This window comes from Maniola hyperantus, chromosome 16 (genome assembly GCF_902806685.2).
Source record: "Maniola hyperantus chromosome 16, iAphHyp1.2, whole genome shotgun sequence".
In the NCBI taxonomy this organism is placed as follows: Eukaryota; Metazoa; Arthropoda; class Insecta; order Lepidoptera; family Nymphalidae; genus Maniola; species Maniola hyperantus.
The window spans coordinates 11,649,025-11,670,777 of NC_048551.1; the positions used below are offsets into that span (position 1 = coordinate 11,649,025).

Consider the following 21,753-nt stretch of genomic DNA (forward strand, 5'->3'; position numbering starts at 1 on the left):
ATGAATACGTTTTTCTTACACAATCGAGGGGCAGTTTTGGTCCAATCCCGGAAGCCATGAGTCGGACTTTATGATCCTCAGACAAAGCCAAAGAGGCATTCAATAAATTCGAATCTTTAAGTATAGGAAATTGTTAGCCGATACAAGCTCGTAACAATAGTTCAGTCTACTTGATTAAGGGTTAAACCTAAAACATTCATTCTAAAGGACTAGAAATATTGAGATATTTTAGGCTAAGATCTAAACAGCGCACTTTGACTTTACTCTGAGTTACTTTGAGTTAATACGAGACGGTTTTTTGTCTCTTACGTATACCTCGTTTTAACTTCAAAGTCCAATGTATGACAGGCGGTTAAAATTGCGTAACGTTAAACTTTGACTGACAATAAAAGCAAAACGGGTTGTTAACTGGAATAGATATTGACCTACAGTACGTGGCAGAAAATAATATACATCGACCTTTAGAATGAGATTTCAGATTTCATGTGACGATTTCTCGGTCTCAACGACATAAACAATGCTCTACAAAACCGCTATCGACCCTTATAAAGATCTAAGGGTCGATTTACATTACTTTCTTCCGCGTACTGTACCTTAAATTATGGAGGTATGAATCCAGACTTGCACAACCCACTTTGCTTTTTATTGGTGGTCAAAGTTTAACAGTAACCGAAACGTAGCTTTACTTGCAACTGGCCTCTTATGCTCCGGCTACATTAACAGGAAACGCCGTTGATAAACGCGTTAATGGCCGTTAACCGTAGGTGTAACCACGACCTCACGCGATAATTTGACAACGGCATTAACATTGCCGTTTAGCGTTAGACGATTTTAACGCCAGTTCAATTGGCATTAGACGTTAACCGTGTGGCCACTCAGTTTAACGCGTTGATTATCAGCGGAATTATCGTGATAATTATGGCGTTGTTGGGTATTGATGTTAACGTTAATGTGGCCCGAGTATTAAAGTTAAAACGAAACAGATTTCTGAAAGAGACATAGATACATCTGTCTCGTTTTAACTCAAAGTAAAGTCAAAGTACCGTCTATATTATTATTTTCTCAGCCGTAGTATTAACACATAGTAGGTACATAAATATAAATAAGCATTTACATAATTGTTTAAAGGACCCAGAGTTCTAGGCTTTAGTACTAAAAATTGTTTTAAAAATGTATTATATTATGATATATCAGACATTCAAACTGTCAGACACCACAACTTAAATATATTGTATATTTATATAATAACACATTTATTAGATTTTCAACAAAATCTGAACCTTAATCGATAAAGAATTAAGAAATAATGACTATTATCACCATACACCACTAAATACAGACGAATTTGAATTACATAATATTATCATAATTATCAATTATCATAATTAAGCTAAGAAATCACGAGTTGACTAGTTTCAAACCTCCACACACATTAATTTTTAGAAACACTTCATTTGTATCCTAGAAATACTTCATTTATTTTTCTAGAAATGCTATAGTATAATTTGCGATACGATACGATACAATCAGTCAATTGACTAAGTACAATTTACTAACGGACTAGTTTCGATAGACATTTCGAGAAACATCTGGATTATCTCGCAAGAGATTCCTTTCACTACAACCTTATTAGTTACAATCGCAACCGTTGTGATTGGCTGAATTTATGCCTATACTTGTTGCAACATGCATTGTAACCAATAGTGAGCGAGCATCAACCAATCAAAGGTGATTGCGATTGTGACATTATAGCTGTCATTTTACCGTAATTGAGCACCTGCAGCTCGATTGCGGTAGAATGACTGCTACAATATCACGATTGCAATCACCATTGCAATCGTGATTGGTTTGGCAGATTGGTTGATGCTCGCTCACTATTGGCTACAATGTATTGTTGCAACAAGTACATATAAGCAAAAATTCAGTCAATCACAACAATTGCAAAAGTAATAGTGCTTGATGCAGGTTTTACGGAATAGACCTACTGATAAACTAACATTTTAGTGACTAAAGTAAAGCTGGCTTCAGACAACCGACAACAGTACCAAATACCTTGTACACAAAACATAGAACTTGGAACTATAGGTAAAGCGCCGGAAACTTGGCCTCCCTTTTTTGGCCTGTTTTTAACTACGACATGGAAATCCTTATTTTATTTTATCTGATTGAGTAATGTTTAAATTTATGATTTCGTAAATGTAATGAACTAGAATAATTTTAATGTGATTGTAATATTCTTTAACCATTTGCACACCAGGATCTGGTAGAATGTGTCAGGCAACTCAACTGATGTAACACCTACATGTACCCACATTCCAGCGAATAAACGTTTATTTATTTATTATTTATTTATTTATCCCTGATAGTTTGCGGGGCAAGGGGCGGGTGATGCGCGCGGCTATACACGATTCAACGTAATGACTTTTTTCTTGAGATCTAGGTAAGTCTTAAGATTAAATTCACCTTTAACACTTTTTTAATGGAATATATTTATTCGTAGTTTAAATGTTTTTATACAGTTTATTTAACATGTGTTAGAACGAATTAATTAGATAGATTAATGATATCGTGTGTATCAGTCGCTAGAATAATATCACTTGCGAACTAGCGGTCACTACGTCAGTCACTGCCGGCGAACAACAGCGGCAGACTAACTGATTGGTTGAGCGCGCTCCCGCCCCGCGTCCCGCAGTCGATCAGAAGGGTTAAGCTTACAGCGGTTTACCTAATGGCAATGACCTGGGCGAAGCGCCATGTTGCAACTTCAGTTTGAACTAAATTTACTTGTTTTGCGCGCACTATACATCTCCTGCCAATTTTATGTACAGCAAGGTATCATGAATTTTACTGTATCATTTTATCAACAAGTTATTTAAAAAGTTTTAAAAAACCCCGACTGCGGTTTTCACTGCATTATTTTCAGCCCGCACATAAGAGCGCATAAAATACGCCATTTTGAAACTCGCGACATGAAGACGAATCTAATGACGTATCATTTATCAAAATAGTTCGAGCCGTTGAGTAGTTACGAGAGGGCATAGGAAATGCAGCTGTTTACATAACCCATCTTCGCCGCAGTCGGATAAAAAGTAGTGAATCAGACACTTAAAGGTACAAAGAAACTAGAAGTCGTGGCGTGTCGTACTGCGTCAGAAATAATCGGACACAGGACCTGGCGCACTCCTATTGGTCGGAGAACTTATCGACCATTGGATTAATCGATTATTATCTATCCGGCTGGAACTACACATAACATATTTCTGAATTCATACAGGGTGTCAGCAGAACACTAGCAAAAACAAAGGCAGGTGATAGCACTGTTAAAAACTGATAAGATACGACAAAAAACGCGTTTTTTTTTTGGAAATCCTGTATTTTTTTGAAGTTCGCAATGAATCACTCCTATTATAAATGCGAAAGTGTGTTTGTTTGTTGGTTTGTCTTTCAATCACGTCGCAACGGAGCAACAGATCGACGTGATTTTTTGCATGGGTAGTCAAAGACCAGGAGAGTGACATAGGCTACTTTTTATCTCGGAAAATGAAAGAGTTCCCACGGGATTTTTAAAAACCTAAATCCACGTGGACGAAGTCGGGGCCATCAGCTAGTTGCAAATAAAACCTGACTGACACTAAAGGTCAACGAACGTTGCGTAGATAAGTGCTGCAGGGTCAATACCGCGTCGTAGGCGGGGCATTAACCCTGAGTTTTGCACGCTAAAAATACTAAATTACAAAAACTACAAGTATAAGGCAAATGGTTATTGGTATTGGATTGTGTTTATGTAGTATAATAATAGCGCTGAGTTTTTCCTAGCGTTCTAATTACACTCTGTATTTATAATATACAATACTGAATGATATTCGTATCGTAATGATTATGGAGCAGTTTGTAGCCAGGCGCGTAATCCTTTAGCTCTCTCCGCCACACCGTCTGAGTTGTCCTGCATCACGGGCTCTGGCTGTAAAGTTTCATTTCGGTATAACTCATGCCAATAAAGAAACGAAACGAAAATGGCGGCGTTTATTATTCCCTCTATCTACGTGATCAAATCAGAAATGAGGAGATCCGTAGAAGAACTAGAGTAACCGACATAGCTCAACGGGTTGCGAAGTTGAAGTGGCAATGGGCAGGGCACATAGTTCGTACAACCGATAGACGTTGGGGTCCCAAGGTGCTGGAATGGCGACCTCGCACCGGAAGACGCAGCGTTGGAAGACCCCCCACTAGGTGGACGGACGACATCAGACAAGTCGCAGGGAGCCGCTGGATCCAGGCGGCGCAATACCGTGGCGTGTGGAAGTCCCTACAAGAGAACTACGTCCAGCAGTGGACGTCTATTGGTCCATATCATTGGACGATGATGATGATGATGATGATGATGATGATGATGATGATGATGATGACGATGATGATGATGATTATTCCCTCTCAGTTACACACCATAGGTGTATATAGTGTGAGTGAGATAGAACGATTAAAAATAAAGCTGATACTTACAGCGGATAGTGTCATTCTGGTCTGGGAAGTCGTGGGCATATTACAGGAACTAGTTTCCGGTGAAACTGAAACAAAAAGAAATTGCCCATATGAGTGAGCGAGACAGAGTACTGCTTCGCTTCTATCTGTGAATAAGCTTTGAGGTGTCGTATAGATGCGATTTAGGTCGTCATGTCGTAGGTGGCACATCACAGCCTTAGGGTTCCGTACCTCAAAAGAAAAAAATAAACCCTTATACGATCACTTCGTTGTCTATTTGTCTGCCTGTCAAGAGTCAAGACCCGTCTTAGGAATCAAAACCTTAAGGGTACTTCCCGTTGACCTATCGAAGCGAGCGAAGCACCGCGCCGCCGGCTTCTGCTTCACTACCCAACGACGCTTCATTCGTCGATGCTTCCTGGTTGACAATTGATATACACACCCGTGTTAAGTCTCCTGGCGTCCAGGGCTCGCCAAATGTCCCGCACATCTGCGTGCAAGGCGCGAAGCGAGCGAAGCACCGCACCACCAGCCTCCACTTCATTCCCCGCTTCGCTACCCGAGGATGCTTCGCTAGTCGTCACCTCCTGGAATTGATAAAATATGACGTAAATTCGAGAAAGACTGCAATGTTAGAGCGTTTACAAACTCTGCGGTGCGATGACGCATCGCAATAGGCTACTTGACTCATATCTAATTTCGTCCAATAAATGATCATTTATTATAGTATTTTGCTTAAGACAGCGAAATATATCAATAACAATTATTAAAAACGCAGGATGGATATATAAATCCAATTTAAAAAAATACAATTTTCATTTTTATTTGAAACGCAGAAAACGCTGTCAGCCATGATGTGACGTCATTAAATATGTAAACAAAGAAATGTCATCCCTATGTCACGCGTGGACTAACGTAGTATCCATATATTATATAAAATTTAAAGTCCGTAAAAGTTTGTCAGGACTTTAAATTATCTACTTTTTTACATTCTCGGATGATACAATAACGATAATTACTATATTTTTCATGTAAACTAGTATAGAAGTCATGTTTATTAAACTTTGGGAGGTTATGCTGTTGTATACAAATGCATGACGTCAGAGCACAGATAATCTATCGGCCAAACATGGCCGACAGTGTTTTCACCTGTCTAAGAAAAATATATTTTTAAATTAAAGTTTTACGGTTTTTAGGGCGCAAAAAAATATAGTGTTAATTTTTTTGATCTAATAGGACAAATATTAACCATTTAAGACCTACTTAAAAAAAGTGTCAACTAGCCTATTACGACGTTGCATCATAGTGGAATAACGCAACGCAAAAAAACGCATTCGGAATTGTTCGACAACACGTTAACTAGTTCATCAAGTGAAATATGGACAGCACTATACGTGTCCTACTTCGGAAAAAAGCAGAAAGCACTGGATACATCCGTTGACTGCAGGACTGAAAAATAGTGCGTCATCGCATCTCATTACGTTTGTGGCAACGTATCGGAAATATCCAGGACGCGTTTTGTGCGTCGCAAATTTTTGTGATGCGTCGTCATACCGCCGTGTTGTGTAAGCGCTCTTAGTAAAGGGATATAAATTGATTTTCTTCCACTTAGTTTTTTTACATTTATTTTGCGTTATGGGCGGAAATTAATTACAAAGATTATTGTTAATTCTCGGTCTTTACATACAAAAACTAGATGATCCTACACATTCGCCACTGTAATCAAGACCAAAGTGATGTGCACTCAACCGTAACAATAAGTACAGTACGCGGTCGAAAGTGATGAACATTTAGAATGACAATTCATCTTTGTAGAGCGTTGTCTCTGTCACTCATACCCATATGACGCTTTTTTCGATCTCAACGAGCGAGACAGTGTTCTACAAATCAGCGGTCCCCTTCTAAAGATCGATGTTCATCACTTTTGGCCGCGTACTGTAGAACTACCTGCGGACTATTTTCATGTTCGAGAACGCAGCTAGTCCGATCGTTGTACCTTGGAACTTGTAAATATATAGTGCTCCGTACAGAAAACTTCGTTACCGCGATTTAAGATCTAAGGCGGAGAAGTTGAAGACCCACTGGCGACATCTAGTTTCTGTATCTGGAGACCGCCACAATAAATAATTACCTATATATAAAGAGAGCATATTTACAAGCTCAAAGCTTAGTAAAAGTCACAAATAAAATAATTTTAAAACAAATTACATATTATCGTCATGGAAGTTGAAACTTGAAACTACGTAATGTCCTTTTTAAAGTATCGTCGAAAGTGGCATTTAGGCATTTGTCCAACAGACTTGGCCAGTCGGCTAATATGTACAGGCTCCTAGCGCACATTTGCCAATTCTCACATGTGGCCAACGCTGACTCGCTTGCATTTTCAGAGGGTTTTTATACAAACGTCGAAGAATTTTGACGCAATACTGAAACAGTTTTACACGCCGCGCCGCGCGGCCCAATATGTACTGGAGCCTTAAGTTAAATTCCTTAGGCTACAGTTATGTTTCATCAGGGGCAGGAATAACCAGTCAGCAAAACTTCCATCTTTTTCAACTTTCGTGACGCGCATTGTAAGCTAAAGTTCTAAAGTTCGACATAGAAAAATGCGACATCCAAAACAAGCAATGAAAAAATAACTGCACAATCTTCCAAAAACATGAGCAAAACAAAAATGTATCAATGAATGGACATGAATAACATCACGAGATAGACAAGAAAAATAAGTACAACGAACCAAAAGCTTAATTTGCTACAATCCGCTGAAACCCCCCGCCCTCCCACTGCATACCGCATGCTGTATGTTGCACCATACAGATTTTTCCTATTTCCACGGATTATAGCAAATTAAGTTTTTGGTTCCTTGTATATCATGGAATTCCACTAAGTAACCCCTGCTACTATACAAGAAAAATAAGAACAGCAATCTTCAAGCCACTCTTTTTGTTGCGGAATACAAAATCTAAAGAAAGAACATGTATGACCATGATTGATGACAATGAAAGCCGAATGAGCGAATAAAGACGAAACATGAGAGCTATAACGGAAAAGGCTGGATTGGATCACCATGCCTAGTTTGTATACGTGAATACGCAAACGTGTCAGAGATATCAGTACTTTTTTACAATAAATTGCTATTGGCTAAGGGTTGGAGCAAGCTAGGGCAAAGTCGAAGCGCATGTAAGCGTCAAATTCTTCACAATAAATGAGAACCTGGTTGTGGGGCTACAAATTGTACGCGAGGATTTCGTCGAATGAAGAAAAGACGATCGTGATTTTGCTGAAACGTATAGCGATTATTGTGTTTACAAGATACTGTGTGCGTATATTACACGCTTTTGGAACACCCTGTCCTAGCAGGTGTGGATGCAGGGAATCGTGCCATTTATAATTTTGGAACTAAAGAAACTCGCTTCAACGTTGTCTTAGCGGATATGGATGCAATTTGGTCACTTGTTTCAGTACCGAGCAAAAAATACCGATACAAACATACCGATTGAGGCTACCTCTGGTGCCATCTAGTGAGATCCTAGCCAATCAGCACAAGCTGCGCGCATTTACGTGAAAGTGCGGCGAAATTGCGGGTAAAAAAAGGGGCTAGGGGGCTACGCCTCGAGGCCCTTCAGCCAATTGGAGAACACTGTCGTCTGTTGTCGATTCACGTGAATGTGCGTGCAATCACTCTTATTTCGATAGATATTTGAGCAGTGCGTTGTAACTTGTAAAGATAGATGTCAATTTATACGCCATGACAATATTTTGGTTGACGCTTCTATGCGCTTCGACTCTGCGCTAGTATACCCTGACTTTAACCTTATTGCTATTAAATACTGATCTTGACAATGTTTTTTTTTTGTTTTAAGTTTACAAAGGCGTATTCACGGCGACAATCAAGCGCACAGTAAAATCCACCTGTATCAAAGGCGGTGGCTGCGCATCGGCGAGCTTGCGCAGCGCGCGCTCGATGTGCCGCAGCCTTATCTCCTTCTCCCCGAGCAGCGCGCGCGCTCGGTGCAACGCGACCTCTAGCTCGGTGGCCTCACGCTCCTCCTATGTATGAGTTACAACTTACGATGTAACGAGTAATAACTTACGATGTAACAAGTTGTAACTTACGATGTAACGAGTTATAACTTACAATGTAAAGAGTTATAACTTATAATGTTGTACTTATAACCTAAAAGTTGCAGCTCCGTAAAACCTAAAGGATCATTTAAATGAAAATATAGTGCAGAAAACCTAACTGTAATTTTTAAAGGCCTCTTCAATGACACCTCACTTGCTATAATTTATCGACAGCTATAATGGTGCGCTTACATGGGCAATTTTTTAAGCAATTGTTGCTCGGCCACACGCATGGATCGATCTGTGGGGTGATTTTCTAACACAGTATCTAACACTGAATGATAGCCAACGAGCTCAATTGACATTGTTTGGTTCTACATTGCTGCTTCACTGAGTGATATTCTAATATCGCAATAATTTTTCGTAGAAAACTTTCAATTAATTAAAAATAAATGTCAATTGAGCTTGTCGGCTGTCATTTAGTGTTAGACACCGAGTAAGCGAATCAGTAGGCTGGAGCAATCTGGAGAAATTATTGTGCATAATATTGCTGAGATTTTCAGGTATTGCAGTAAATTTCTTCATGTGGTCGTGACGTCTTAATTGACTAAATTGCCTGAAATTGCGAAATTTCAATTGCCCGTGTAAGCTTGGCACATCTATTACAGCGTACTTGTATATTATGTCCATTTCACTGGTTGTAGCCTTCTTATCTTCTTTGGCCTAGTTTCAGAGGAAAAGATAAACTTACCGACGGTGCTCTATGCGGCGACAGCGAAGCCCTAGACTCCCTCAGCGCAGCCCTGCGTCGCTTCAGCACTGCCCGCGCGCGACGCATCCCCTCCCGCTCTATTAGCGCGCGGTGACGGACAAACTCTAATTCCGGCGTGTCGGTGGTTGCGACCGCACCTATCGAGGGTAACAGTTTAATTGAACGCATTTTCTGCAAAAAAAGGTCCAACCCACAATCAAATCCAAATTGAGATATTATGAAACCCCCAATTACAATTGGGCGAAATGACAATAAATACAGGATGTAACTAGAACGCTGACAAAAACGAAGTCAGGTGATAGTACTGATAATTACTGATATGATACCACAAATAGAGGTCAACGAACCCGAGTTTTGCACGGTATACATTGCGGGTTTGAAAAATACTAAATCTAAAATAACGAAATAAGGCAAATGGTTATTGGTATTGGATTGTGTTTAATTAGTATAACGATAACGCTAAGTTTTAGCTAGGCGTTATGGTTACACCCTGTATAAAAAAATATTTTATTTCAGACAGCATACTACAAATACTCCATTTTTTCCGAAAAGACTTAAAAGGTAAACAAGCAGCTCTCGCTGATATGCGACGGATCGACGTGATTTTTTGCGTGGTTTTATCCCGGTAAATCAAAGAGTTCCCAGGGGATTTTTGATAATTTAAATCCACGCGGACGAAGTCGCGGGCGTCAGCTAGAGCATTATAATTACAGTCCATAATTCGTGTTTGTGTACTTACCTAATTCGGAAAATGGATATCGTAAACTATAAGCCGGTTGGCATGCCAAGTCCGGGAACTGGTCTTCTAAGTCGTCTAACTTGCGAAGTTGCTGTCTTAGGGACTCTAATGGACTGGACCAACCTTCGCCCCGCCTACAGAAGAACAAACTATGGTCAAACATTGATATACCGGAAAAGTCCAATAAGGATGTGTCCACTAAAGCGGAACGGAGCGGAGTCGTGTTTAACACCAAACAGATTAGTAGGTACACAGAGATGACGTAATAAAATGAACAAGTCATCTAAAGTCCGTACAAAATGGGTTTTTCACGCGCCATTTTACTCTATGTGTCAACTGTCATGTGAAAAGTACGGTTCACCTTTACAATAAGGACTAAAATCGTACTTTTGACTTGCTAGTTGACACATAAAGTCAAAATGGCTCGTGAGAACTAATTTTGTACGCATTGTATCAATAATTTGATATGACCGCTAAACACGAGTTCGTTCAGCTTCGCTTCATAGAACAGCAAGGGTGCTTGTCCGCTAAAGCGCAGCGGAATGGAGATATGTTCAGCAGACCAATATTACATTATTAAGAGATAAGCGTAATAAAATTTTGCCGTCATCTAGCAATAATTTGATTGGTCTGCTGAATATATCTCCGCTCCGCTCGGCTTCAATGGACAGCTACGGTTTCCCAGGATAGCGGTGCCAGTACATAGTGGCCGTACTATGACGGTGAAATGACAGACGTAAAAGACGGAAGATAATAAAATGTGAAACTTTCAGCGTATTGTGTTTGTGTCCTACCGTAGCTTATCGGCCGCCATTTTATTATTTTTGTGTAAACCTGTCTTTAAACTTTATATTATAAACAAGGAGACGGAGGTTTATTCTTGAATCCCAACCAAAATTAAATTTTTCATCCTCACTGCTCATTCATTTTTCACCGCTTTTGAAAAAATCCGTCGTAAAACTGTTCAGCGCCGTAAAGATGGCCGTCATTTGACGTTACAATCGATCACGAGCGATGCTTCATTAGCACCGCTATATGGAGGCACCGCTCTCTTAAGAAACAGAAAAAGAGAAATAGAAAAAATGTGAGAGATATTTGAAAAGGCACTGTGCTGTATTTGAATTTGACAAGTATGTTGCTAACAAAAATTTAGTTTTATTGCCGTCAAATAACGGCCACAATTTGACGGGACCGCTAGAAAGAGCACTTTTGACTCCGATGTCAAAAACGCCCTCTAGGAAACCATGTTATCTTGTTTCAATAGATAAAACTTTAACTTAGTCTTTCGACTTTAAGTACCTCTTTTAGACAAAATTCCCTTTTTTATTTGAGTGCTAGATATGACTTTAACCCACGAGGTAGTCTCGACATTTTTTCATATTTACTATAGAAAATATATTATTGACTTTGCGAAATATTCTTTTTAATTAAATTTTTACTAACCAGAATACCAGAGTTTTACCTAATAATAAGTATATAAATATATTGATAGAAGCACGCATTTTTTTTAATTTATCGAGCGAATTATAGCAAAGAAAGCTTGTAAGATTCCTTGGAAAAAAAGAAGTAGGTAAATGTATAGAATTCGAAAGGAAAAAATGCTCTTATGTATATTTGCACATACTTAGGCGAATAGTTAAGGCGCGACGTGGACGCAGATTTTAATCTTGTAAAACACCTACGTCGGCCGTGACCTGAAAATAATTTGTACCTTTCACACAAATAATCTAAACTACGAATATTAATGTGAAGGAGTTTGTCTGTTTGTGTGTTACCTCTTTACTTGAAAACTGTTGATTCTATAGTATATTTTTTGCATTGATAATAATATAATTAATATCAGCTAAATAGGTCACATACATTCAATATGGCGGATGTTTTAAGATAATAATTAGGCCCGGTCTCCACCTAAGCGAAGCGAAAATGTGTGCGGTCGACCTATCAGATTTAAAAACAAACGTGATAATTTTTTCACGTCATTTATTATTAATCTGATTGGTTGACTGAACACATCTTCACTCCTCTCCGCTTAGGTGGAGTCCGGGCCTTATAGTTATTTAAGAAACTTATTAAGTAAATACAACAAAATAAATCTACGATTTTTTATCTAAATGTTTATCAGTATTTTCTTCTAAATTACTTAATGATTTAATTGTATAGAACCATAACAATCGAAACAATATAGCGTGTGTGACGTCATTATGAAATCAATATGGCGAATTATTAAAAATGGCAATTTGCAATTTTTTTAATACGTACCATTTATTGCCTCTTTTGGCTTTTCATCCGCAGTCGTAGCGTCTGAAGAATCTTGGCAATCGGTTGTGGCACCTGAAAAAAAACCCAATACAGTCCGTACAAACTTTTCAAACCCCTATTTTAATTTCTTAGAGGTTAATTTTTCAAAATCCTTTCTTAGCGGATGTCTACGTCATAACAGTTACCTGCATGCAAACAGCCCGATCCACCAGTAGTTTGAGCTGTGCGTTGACAGATCAGTCAGTCAGTTAGCTTTTCCTTTTATACAGGGTGTAACCAGAATGCTAGCAAAAACTTAGCGTTACTGTTATACTACCTAAACACAATTCCAATAACTATTTGCCTCATTTTGAAGTTTTAGTGATTTGGTATTTTTCAAACCCGCAATATACAGCGTGCAAAACTGGGGAAAAAGCCCCGCCTAGGACGCAGCATTGACTCCGAGTGGCCTACTTACGCAACGTTCGTTAATCGTTGACCTCTAGCATCAGTCAGATGTTTTATTTACAATATATCGTGAACTTTTACAAAATATAGGTTTATTCGGCTTTTTTTTTTGTGGTATCCTGTCATTCATACCTGTCTTCGTTTTTGCTAGCGTTCTGGTTACATCCTGTATATTAAGATATTTAAATTAAAAAGGTACCTGCATCTCTATCTCTCTCTCGCCTTCGCCTGGGCGGTTCTCGGAAGGCGACACTGGTTCTCTTTGATCGAGGCTGCTTCACCGCCGATATCTGTGACGTGTCCGATTGTAAGGTCTGCGCAAATTAATAAATAATAGAACATTACTGTGCAGGCCGGAAATAAAGGCGACCTCCCTGGCGCAGTGGTATAAGCGCTGTGGTCTTGTGAATGGGTTATGTCAGTCAGTCACCTTTTCCTTTTATATACGCTGAAATTTTAGTGGTTGAAAAACTTAAAAAAAATAAAAATGATTTTGTTTTGAAATATTAAAAAAAAAACATTAATTCGAAAGTGTGAGAAACAATAGTAATTCACTAGACGTAACGTGAGTAGTATGTATAGGTAGTACATCCACTCAAACCGCACTGCCATTAAAGTTAAAAAGTTTAGAGCAAAATAAGCTCTCGTGCTTAGTGATACGGCATAAACTAGCCTGTACGCACGCGGTAGTACTATTGGTTCGAGGTCTCATTAAATTTTTGTTATTCTCGATTGTAAATTTGCCATTTTTGACTCTAATAATTATTTATATTTACAAATCGATTGTAATACCATGACAAAACCATTTCGCTTCGGGAAAACAACCATTACAATTTCAGCGTGTATTTATTTACATATGATGAAAATTTTATTTTGTCTGTTTATTAGTGCCAAATTACAATTTTATATTTTTACCAGTTTTTGTACTTACATTATCCCTCCTAAGCTTCCAGTCGTCGTTATTATTGTCCCCAGATTTGGGCGCATTGCTCTCCGAATATGACGTCTCGTTGTCGTTGAACTTGATCGTCAGATTGTTGTTCCTGAGTCTACTGGGCTCGGCTTCCACCACTACGCTGACTGATGTTGTTTCATTCAGTTCTTTACATCTACAACAAAAAATCTATACTTTAATAAAACTGACTGGACGATTACTGGCGCCGATTCTCTTGTCTTTCTCTAAACTAAACTAAATTAACAGGTCTAAATCTAGTGCTATCCTTTTCCGCAAGCAGTATTATGACAGGGATAGCAATAGATTGAGACGTGTCATTTTAGTTTAGTTTAGACATTGTGTACAAGAGAATCGTCCCCAGTATCTGCATCTTTTTCATTTTAATATTGCTAAAAAAGGCCGGAACATGAATTTTACATTTAAAGACTCTAAATTTTAGTGCACGCTACGAATTTAAACTATAGGCTCGCGATTGGCAACTAAAGTTACGAGGTTTGACGGCTCTAAATTAAATTTAAAACTGTCAAACTGTTTTCATATTACATTAGTAAGAAGAGGATGCAAATACTCTAAATTTTAGGTGTACTCAGAATCAGCACCACTGTCCATGAAAATTATGATTTTGATCGGAGAAATAGCCAAAACAACTTTTTTAGGGTTACGCACCTCAAAAGGAAAAAGGAACCCTTATAGGATCACTTTGTTGTCTGTCCGTCTGTCCGTCGTGTGTCAAGAAAACCTATAGGGTACTTCCGGTTGACTCATGAAATTTGGTAGGTAGGTAGGTCTTATAGCACGAGTAAAGGAATAAATCCGAAAACCGTGACTTTGTGGTGACCAAAAAAAATTAAAATGCATTCACGAACAAATCATTAGTATTTTCAACTTATAAGGAATTTTGATTTACGCGTCTGTTAAAATTTATTTGGCTAAAGTCGATCGTAAGGTTTATTTTTATTTCAATGTGTGTTACCTTTCCAAGGACTGGTTGGCTTTGTGAGAATTAGATTTTTCAGTCTCCGAACCGGTTGTCATACTCATCTCGCGTCTTTTGTTACGCCTTTCGATTGACATCTGTAATAACATAGATTTTTTCAACGACGTTGTCCAATCGTGAACGATAAAGTATTGTACAAAAATTACTTTATTACAAACTAGATGGCGCTGCTTTAAATTACATCAAGCTATTACTCATAGCTGAACAGTAGAGTATATTAAATTGAATTTTACCAAATAAATGTCTTCGCCTATACTACGGGTTTTATTCATGGCTCTTCGAGACCGGATGTCAGTGCAGTCTGCGACGACAGTGGCGCCCCCTGGTGGAAGTACTAGCAACAAGTGGTGGTTAAGTGTGTGTAACAGTGTGCGGAAAACTGTAAGTACATTATCTAGTTATAAAGTTTAATGCATGGACTTGTAGAATTTTAAGAGAAAAGTGGTTGAGACGGGGAATCCATGCCCGATTTCGGCTAAGTGTTTCATGTTTCAAACACTTAGCAAAATTTGAAGAATCTGGGACATAGAAGAATATCGATCAACTTTGACATAGAATTTTTTTGAAAAATATTTGATGAATCTCGACTCAGAAATTTAAACATAAACTGAATTTTTAAGAAATTTTACCTTGAAATAATTTCTTGTAAACCACACTTAGAAATTATTATGTACCTACATCGTTACTTAGAACATTCTTCACGTACATAAAAAATGGATTCATTCGTAAGAATACAGGAAAATATTAACAAGAAAATTAACAAAGGATTTTTGAACTTTAAAAAATCTCCGAAAGAGAGAGTGACAGAAGGTTACATAGAAACAAGATTAGAAGTTTTAGAGAAAGAATGGTCAACGTTTTATGAGACAAATCAAAGAATCATGTCGGAATTTGATAGAAAAATTTTCGAAACCTCTGAATACTACTTGAAGGACATTTATAACTTAACAGAAGAATTGTATATGGATTACAAAACTGAACTAAAGGAGCGTCTTTCAAGATTCAGAACGACAAGAGAAGCTAACAAGCTGTGTTCAAACTCATCATGTGATGGTTGTCAGCGCGGTGTCCAACTACCTAAGATTACTATACCAAATTTCTCAGGTAACTATTCTGAGTGGACTACCTTCCGAGATCTCTTTGTGTCGCTCATACACAACAATGAATCGCTTCAGAACGTTGAAAAGCTTCACTACCTTAAGAGCTATATAACCGGTGATGCTGAACAGCTGCTTCGTCATATACCGATTACGCACGAAAACTATGCGATTTGTTGGAACCTTGTAGAACGTAGATATAACAATAAGAGATTTATAACCAACTGTATCTTTAAGCGATTTTTTAGCCAAAAGAACATTACTAACGAATCATCAAACGCAATAAGGGAACTTTTTGATACAACTAACGAATGTATGAATGCTTTAGCAAATGTAGGTATTAACGTTGAAAATTGGGATATCATAATAATTTATGTCTTGTCATTAAAACTAGACAATGAATCCCGTAAGCAATGGGAAGCAAGGGTTTGTAGTTTAACCGATGACTTGCCTACATTAAAACAGTTTCTAGAATTTTTAGAGCATAGATTTAAATCACTTGAATTTTTAAGTAACAAAGTTGTAAAAACTTCTCGGTCACATCATGCTTCCACCAATGTTGATAATGATCAAGCTATTTCTTGTGTTTATTGTTCTAGTACCGAACATAAAATAGGAAATTGTGAACGGTTTTCTAAAGAGAATTTAACTACACGCCGTAATTTTGTCCAAAATTCCCGGTTGTGTTTTAACTGCTTAGGAAAATTCCATTCAGTGACGTCATGCCGTCTACCAACCCGTTGTAGGATTTGTAGAGGTAAGCATCATTCACAAATTCACAGCAGTGCTAACGTGTCAACTGACAATAGAGGGGCTAGCAATCAATCAGTTGACAATAACAATGTTGTTGCTAACAGCTCAACAGATCAAGGCGAGACCAATGTAGAAACCATTACCACTTGTTTTTCTAACACTAACGATCAGGTTTTATTGGCGACAGCCTTAGTAAAGGCTGAAACCATAACAGGGTCAACTATGACGCTGAGGTCCTTATTGGACCAGGGATCACAGGCTTCCTTTATAACGGAGTCTGCAGTTCAAAAACTTGGACTGAAGAGAATAGAAAGTGACAGTGTCATATCTGGAGTAGGGATTACAACACTTGAATCTAAACATGTAGTATATGTAAAATTACAATCTTTACAGGATCCTACCTTTACCATTCGTGTTAAATGTCACGTGCTTAAAGGCTTAACTTCTTTCCAACCTAAAAGAAAATTTGATGTCAAGTTGTGGTCTAATTTAACAAAACTGAAGTTAGCAGATCCAGAATTCAACATACCACGTCAAATTGATATGGTACTCGGAGCTGAAGTCTATTATTCTAGTCTTGAGTAGGAAGTATTATCTTTAATCTTATTGATGTTTGTTTTTTATTTTGTCACATGTTTGTAAATGTTGTATTAACTTATAATTGGCGACTGCACTTAGTAAGTAATATTTTCAGAATTAAGTTTTTTTTTAAATGTATTAGTGTAAGTAGCCGTTAGTTAATTTAATAAATAAAATAAAAATAAAATAAAATTATCAAATCTTAGAAGAGGGCTTGATCAGAGGTACTTCAGGAACACCAATGGCTCAGAATAGCAAACTAGGCTGGATCTTATCTGGAAAGGTCAAAGATCATGATGAAACCAATGATCCTTTAGTCCACTGTAACTCTTTTATCAGCATGCATGCGCAAATTAACAATCAGAAACGATCGAACAACAATAAAAAACAGAGACGTGAAATAAACATAGAAAATAAAACGGGTAAACTTATCTCATTCAAGCCTAGTTTGGGTGGTTCACACTCTAGAGCATTTCGTGATAGCAGAACTTGTGAGTCTTGGTTCAAAAGCCAAGTTCATAACTCCTCTCAGTTCATTCCTCAAACATTGGCAGTTGACACGAAACATGTACCAATACTGACTGCGACTTATTATAACGAAATTCACGGGCTTGGACAATATTACATGTTGTAAGTTTAATACGTAAAGTTGCACAAATAGTTATCGCATCATCTTAATGAATTAGAATGTCAAAGCACTATTGTATCTTATCTATCACTATGTTATTGCGTGTTTTTCACATTTTTTTGTCTAATTATTGAATTTGTAACGAAAGGTTGTGTATTGTTTATCTCGAAATCTTGTTATTTTTAACCGAATTGTTTATAATTTGAAGCATGCATTTGTCAATTTTGTTTATTAATGTACCTTGTAATTACGTTTTTTAAACTCAATGCACTTTACCCTGTTGAGGTTAGGATATCATATCAGGTAAAACTGGTAGTGTTACTTTAATTTAATTTTATTAAGAGACTGAACCTATAATGCTTTATAAACTTGTATAATTTATTCTATATTTAAATTTACCATTTTTTTGTAAAGCATTAGCGCCATCTTATTCTTACTCACTATGATTCTTAACAAATGCAGATTACTTCAGTTTTTTTTATCAATCATACAGTCCATTTTTTGTCGAAGTTGGATCATGGTGGGCGGAATGATGGACATACTGTCCATGGTGGGCGGTATGTCCAATCGTGAACGATAAAGTATTGTACAAAAATTACTTTATTACAAACTAGATGGCGCTGCTTTAAATTACATCAAGCTATTACTCATAGCTGAACAGTAGAGTATATTAAATTGAATTTTACCAAATAAATGTCTTCGCCTATACTACGGGTTTTATTCAGACGTCGAATATAATTGCGGGCGGTACGCGCAGCTGACACTATCCACATTTCTTTAGCGGGCCCGATTCAGCCGATTCATCCAGTGGCTTCTAACCTATTAATGTTGATGTACCTTAACATCGTGCTTCAACCTCGCGTACTTCTCCTTCAAGCACTTGTATTTCTCATTGACACCCCTGTCGTCGTGTATTCTGGCGGCGGCCGCCCTCTCGCCCGCCAAGCGAGCCCTCAACTCTTCCAAATGACACCCATGTTGCGTTCTTAGACGTTCCACCTGAATACAAATCACTTTTTGGATTACTAACAACATTTATTTGTCATATTTGCCATATTGAATCTTTCATGATATCATATAGCCTTTGACATTGGACTCGCTAAGACAAGGCTTACGGTCCATTTTACTTTAACGCTCATGTTCAGAAAATAAATTATATTATGTTATATTATATTATATTATATTATATTATACTAGATGATGCCCGCGACTTAGTCCGCGTGGATTTAGTTTTTTTGAAATCCCGTGGGAACTCTTGAATTTTTCGGGATAAAAAGTAGCCTATGTCCTTCCCGGGATATAAGCTAACTTTGTACCAAACTTCGTCAAAATCGGTTGACCGGTTGGGCCGTGAAAGGCTAGCAGACAGACAGACAGACAGACACACTTTCGCATTTATAATATTAGTATGGATTATATTTTAGTATTTCGACGCTTGAAATGTCATACTGAGCTGGAAACAAGACTCAAGTGATTGGACGATATAAGGAGTTGGACAGGGCAAAATTAAAAGAAGTGGCTTTACATAGATAGATAAACATATTATGATGGCCACCAAATTTATTTCGATTAAAATGATGATGATGATTTATACAATTTAATCCTTACCTCAGCTCTATAGTCGTGTCTCAAATCAGTAACTCTATTAGTGTGCTCTTCCCGCAGCGTTTCCAAAGTAGCTCTGTTCTCTTCTATCATACGCGATCTCTCTCTATTGAGATTCATTTGTAACTGACTGTGCACATCCGTTAAAGCGCGTTCATTGTCTGTGAAAAATTAACGTTAACACTTTCCTTATCATCCAACCAAAAAAAAAAAGACAATATTTAAAAAAAATGTCTTATACAATACGGATCGTTTGATAAAACCTATTAGAGATAACCTACCTATTAGAGATTGGTTGGTGCTCACCAAAGTGTTTTCAATAAATCACGTTAATGCCATTGCACTTTAAATGCCAACTAAAATTTATCAATAGCTAAGCACAATTTTGAAAACATATTATCATTTATTTTAGAAAGGCCTTTGCTGGCGCATAATACTAACTGAATATCAATATCAACAAAAATCTAAATAAAGTAACTACCATTAATAAAATTCGTGTGAAAGCTGATTTGGGACCTTAAAATGAATGGTTGAAGCAAAAGAATCAGATAAAGTATTTAAAGTTAGCAATTCAAAACTATTTAATTTTATGAAATTAATAGAACCGCACCATATTAATTGTAATGCAATTTTAAAACTACAACAATATCATTAAATCTATTCGCTCTCAAATAAACTTTAAACTTACCTATTTCTAATTGTTCCCGTAATTCACTAAACTTTTTGCTATAATCATCTCTCAACTTCGCTAAATTGAGTTCATGTTGCTTTGCAGCCATTTCGGCGTCGCAATGATATTTCCTTTCCAATTCCTTTAATTTATTTTGCAGTTCCTGTCTATGAGATTTGTCTGCTTCTGCGAGCGCCTTAAAAATTCACTACACGTTAGTCATAGATATTATAAAACTCCAGATAGGCAAAGCTCATAAATTCGTGCTTTAAAAAGTGAAGACAAATTCGTACGGTTATCTGTGTGATAGTATGCGCGTAGTAACTACATAGATACTGGTGCAGTGTTCACGCATCTTTGGATAAAACGACACCTAGGAGCATGCTACAAAATATAGCGGTCCATTACCAAATTTATAATAGATGTCGTTGACTTTTAGTCAGTAGTCAGTAAAGTAGTAGGTAATTAGATTTAACAAATGTGCGAAAGGGTAATAAATCTTTCAAGATTTTCAGGAATAAGGTAGATTAAAATTCTAAATATTGAGGTACATTTTAAAAGATATTTATGTTTGAACTTACTTCCTCCATCTCTCGTTGATGCCTCAAAGCCTGCTCAGACAGTCTCACTCTCTTATCATTCAAAAATTTCTCCTCAGCTTCCTTTAGCTCTTCTTGCAACTCTGCCCTCATTCTCTTCTCTTTAGCCGTGAACTCCATGCGAATTAGTTCCAACTCCTTTTGCATTGACAACTCTAATCTTCTCCTTTCGTCTTGCTTATTCCTCTCGATCATTTCTCTTACCCCCATATCAGGGATGAGAGGAGATTTTATAGGTTTCGGAGATTCATCTTGAGTTTCAAACTGGTAAACTACTACTACATTATCAGAACTAGATTTCCCTTGAGATAGTATAACTCCATCTAATCTAGGACTTGTCAATCCTTTTCCTAAACTCGACGCCGAATCCGACGATTTTAAAGGATTAATACCAGGTTTATTTAAAGGTTTAAAAGTAGATAGAGGACTAGACCAATTTTTAGTAAATTCCAATCTAGGAGACCTATCAGAACCTAAACTTGGAGTAGGGGATAATTTAAGTTGTGTTTTAATGTCTTTAGGTATATCTATACTATTAGATCTAGCATTATTTTTATGTTCATCGTCTTTAGATTTTCGGGAATCTTCTGAGTCGGAATGTGTAAATTTGGCTTTGTTTGGCGTGAAGTCTAACTTAGGAACTCTTATTTGAGGTATTGGAATGTCGCGAGATCTTTGTATAGAATCAGTGGCTTTGGAATGTGATTTTTCAGAGTTATCTTCTAGTCTTGGACTTTTTTCTCTTTCGTTGTCTTTTAGTTCTATTATATCTTGTTTGTTAGAGTCGTCTAAGTCATTGAGATCTAGATTAGCGAATTCTCGGTCTGGAGAGTCAATGGATGTTTCCGATTCAATACTTTCCATGAGGTTTATTGATATTTTGCTTTTGAGAGGTATTAATGGTGACCTGAAGAAAATTTCAATATTTGATACAGAAAGCTGCTATTTAGTTGTATTACAAAATATTACAATTCATGACACAACTTACACCTACTCTAATTGACTAAAATGGACTAATAAAAAATATTTCCTTTTCGAAGCAACCACTGGAAAATGTAACGTTGAGGTTGCCTTCTCATTAGTTCAATTAAAATTTTGTGTTCATTCGA

At 37.3% G+C, this 21,753-nt stretch overlaps 1 protein-coding gene across 3 annotated transcripts in view; it reads right to left on the minus strand.

Annotated features, from left to right (window-relative positions):
* Positions 1 to 1,883: 1,883 nt before the first annotated feature.
* Cep164 (centrosomal protein 164) overlaps positions 1,884 to 21,753 on the minus strand; it is a 29,946-nt gene continuing 10,076 nt past the window's right edge. Inside the window, exons 8-22 of one of the 3 annotated variants that reach the window (XM_034977032.2) lie at positions 20,627 to 21,551; positions 20,064 to 20,241; positions 19,379 to 19,536; positions 18,608 to 18,769; positions 14,690 to 14,790; positions 13,693 to 13,870; positions 12,961 to 13,075; positions 12,315 to 12,386; positions 11,680 to 11,749; positions 10,056 to 10,189; positions 9,296 to 9,453; positions 8,392 to 8,529; positions 4,922 to 5,066; positions 4,501 to 4,565; positions 1,884 to 3,961 (exon numbers count right to left, since the gene is read on the minus strand). In XM_034977032.2, the coding sequence (XP_034832923.1) occupies positions 3,878 to 3,961; positions 4,501 to 4,565; positions 4,922 to 5,066; positions 8,392 to 8,529; positions 9,296 to 9,453; positions 10,056 to 10,189; positions 11,680 to 11,749; positions 12,315 to 12,386; positions 12,961 to 13,075; positions 13,693 to 13,870; positions 14,690 to 14,790; positions 18,608 to 18,769; positions 19,379 to 19,536; positions 20,064 to 20,241; positions 20,627 to 21,551 (2,683 nt within the window). In that variant the 3' untranslated portion in view covers positions 1,884 to 3,877. Of the gene's footprint in view, positions 3,962 to 4,500; positions 4,566 to 4,921; positions 5,067 to 8,391; positions 8,530 to 9,295; positions 9,454 to 10,055; positions 10,190 to 11,679; positions 11,750 to 12,314; positions 12,387 to 12,960; positions 13,076 to 13,692; positions 13,871 to 14,689; positions 14,791 to 18,607; positions 18,770 to 19,378; positions 19,537 to 20,063; positions 20,242 to 20,626; positions 21,552 to 21,753 lie in introns of those variants that run through there. The other 2 variants (XM_069503702.1, XR_011237641.1) reach the window with 2 other exon arrangements.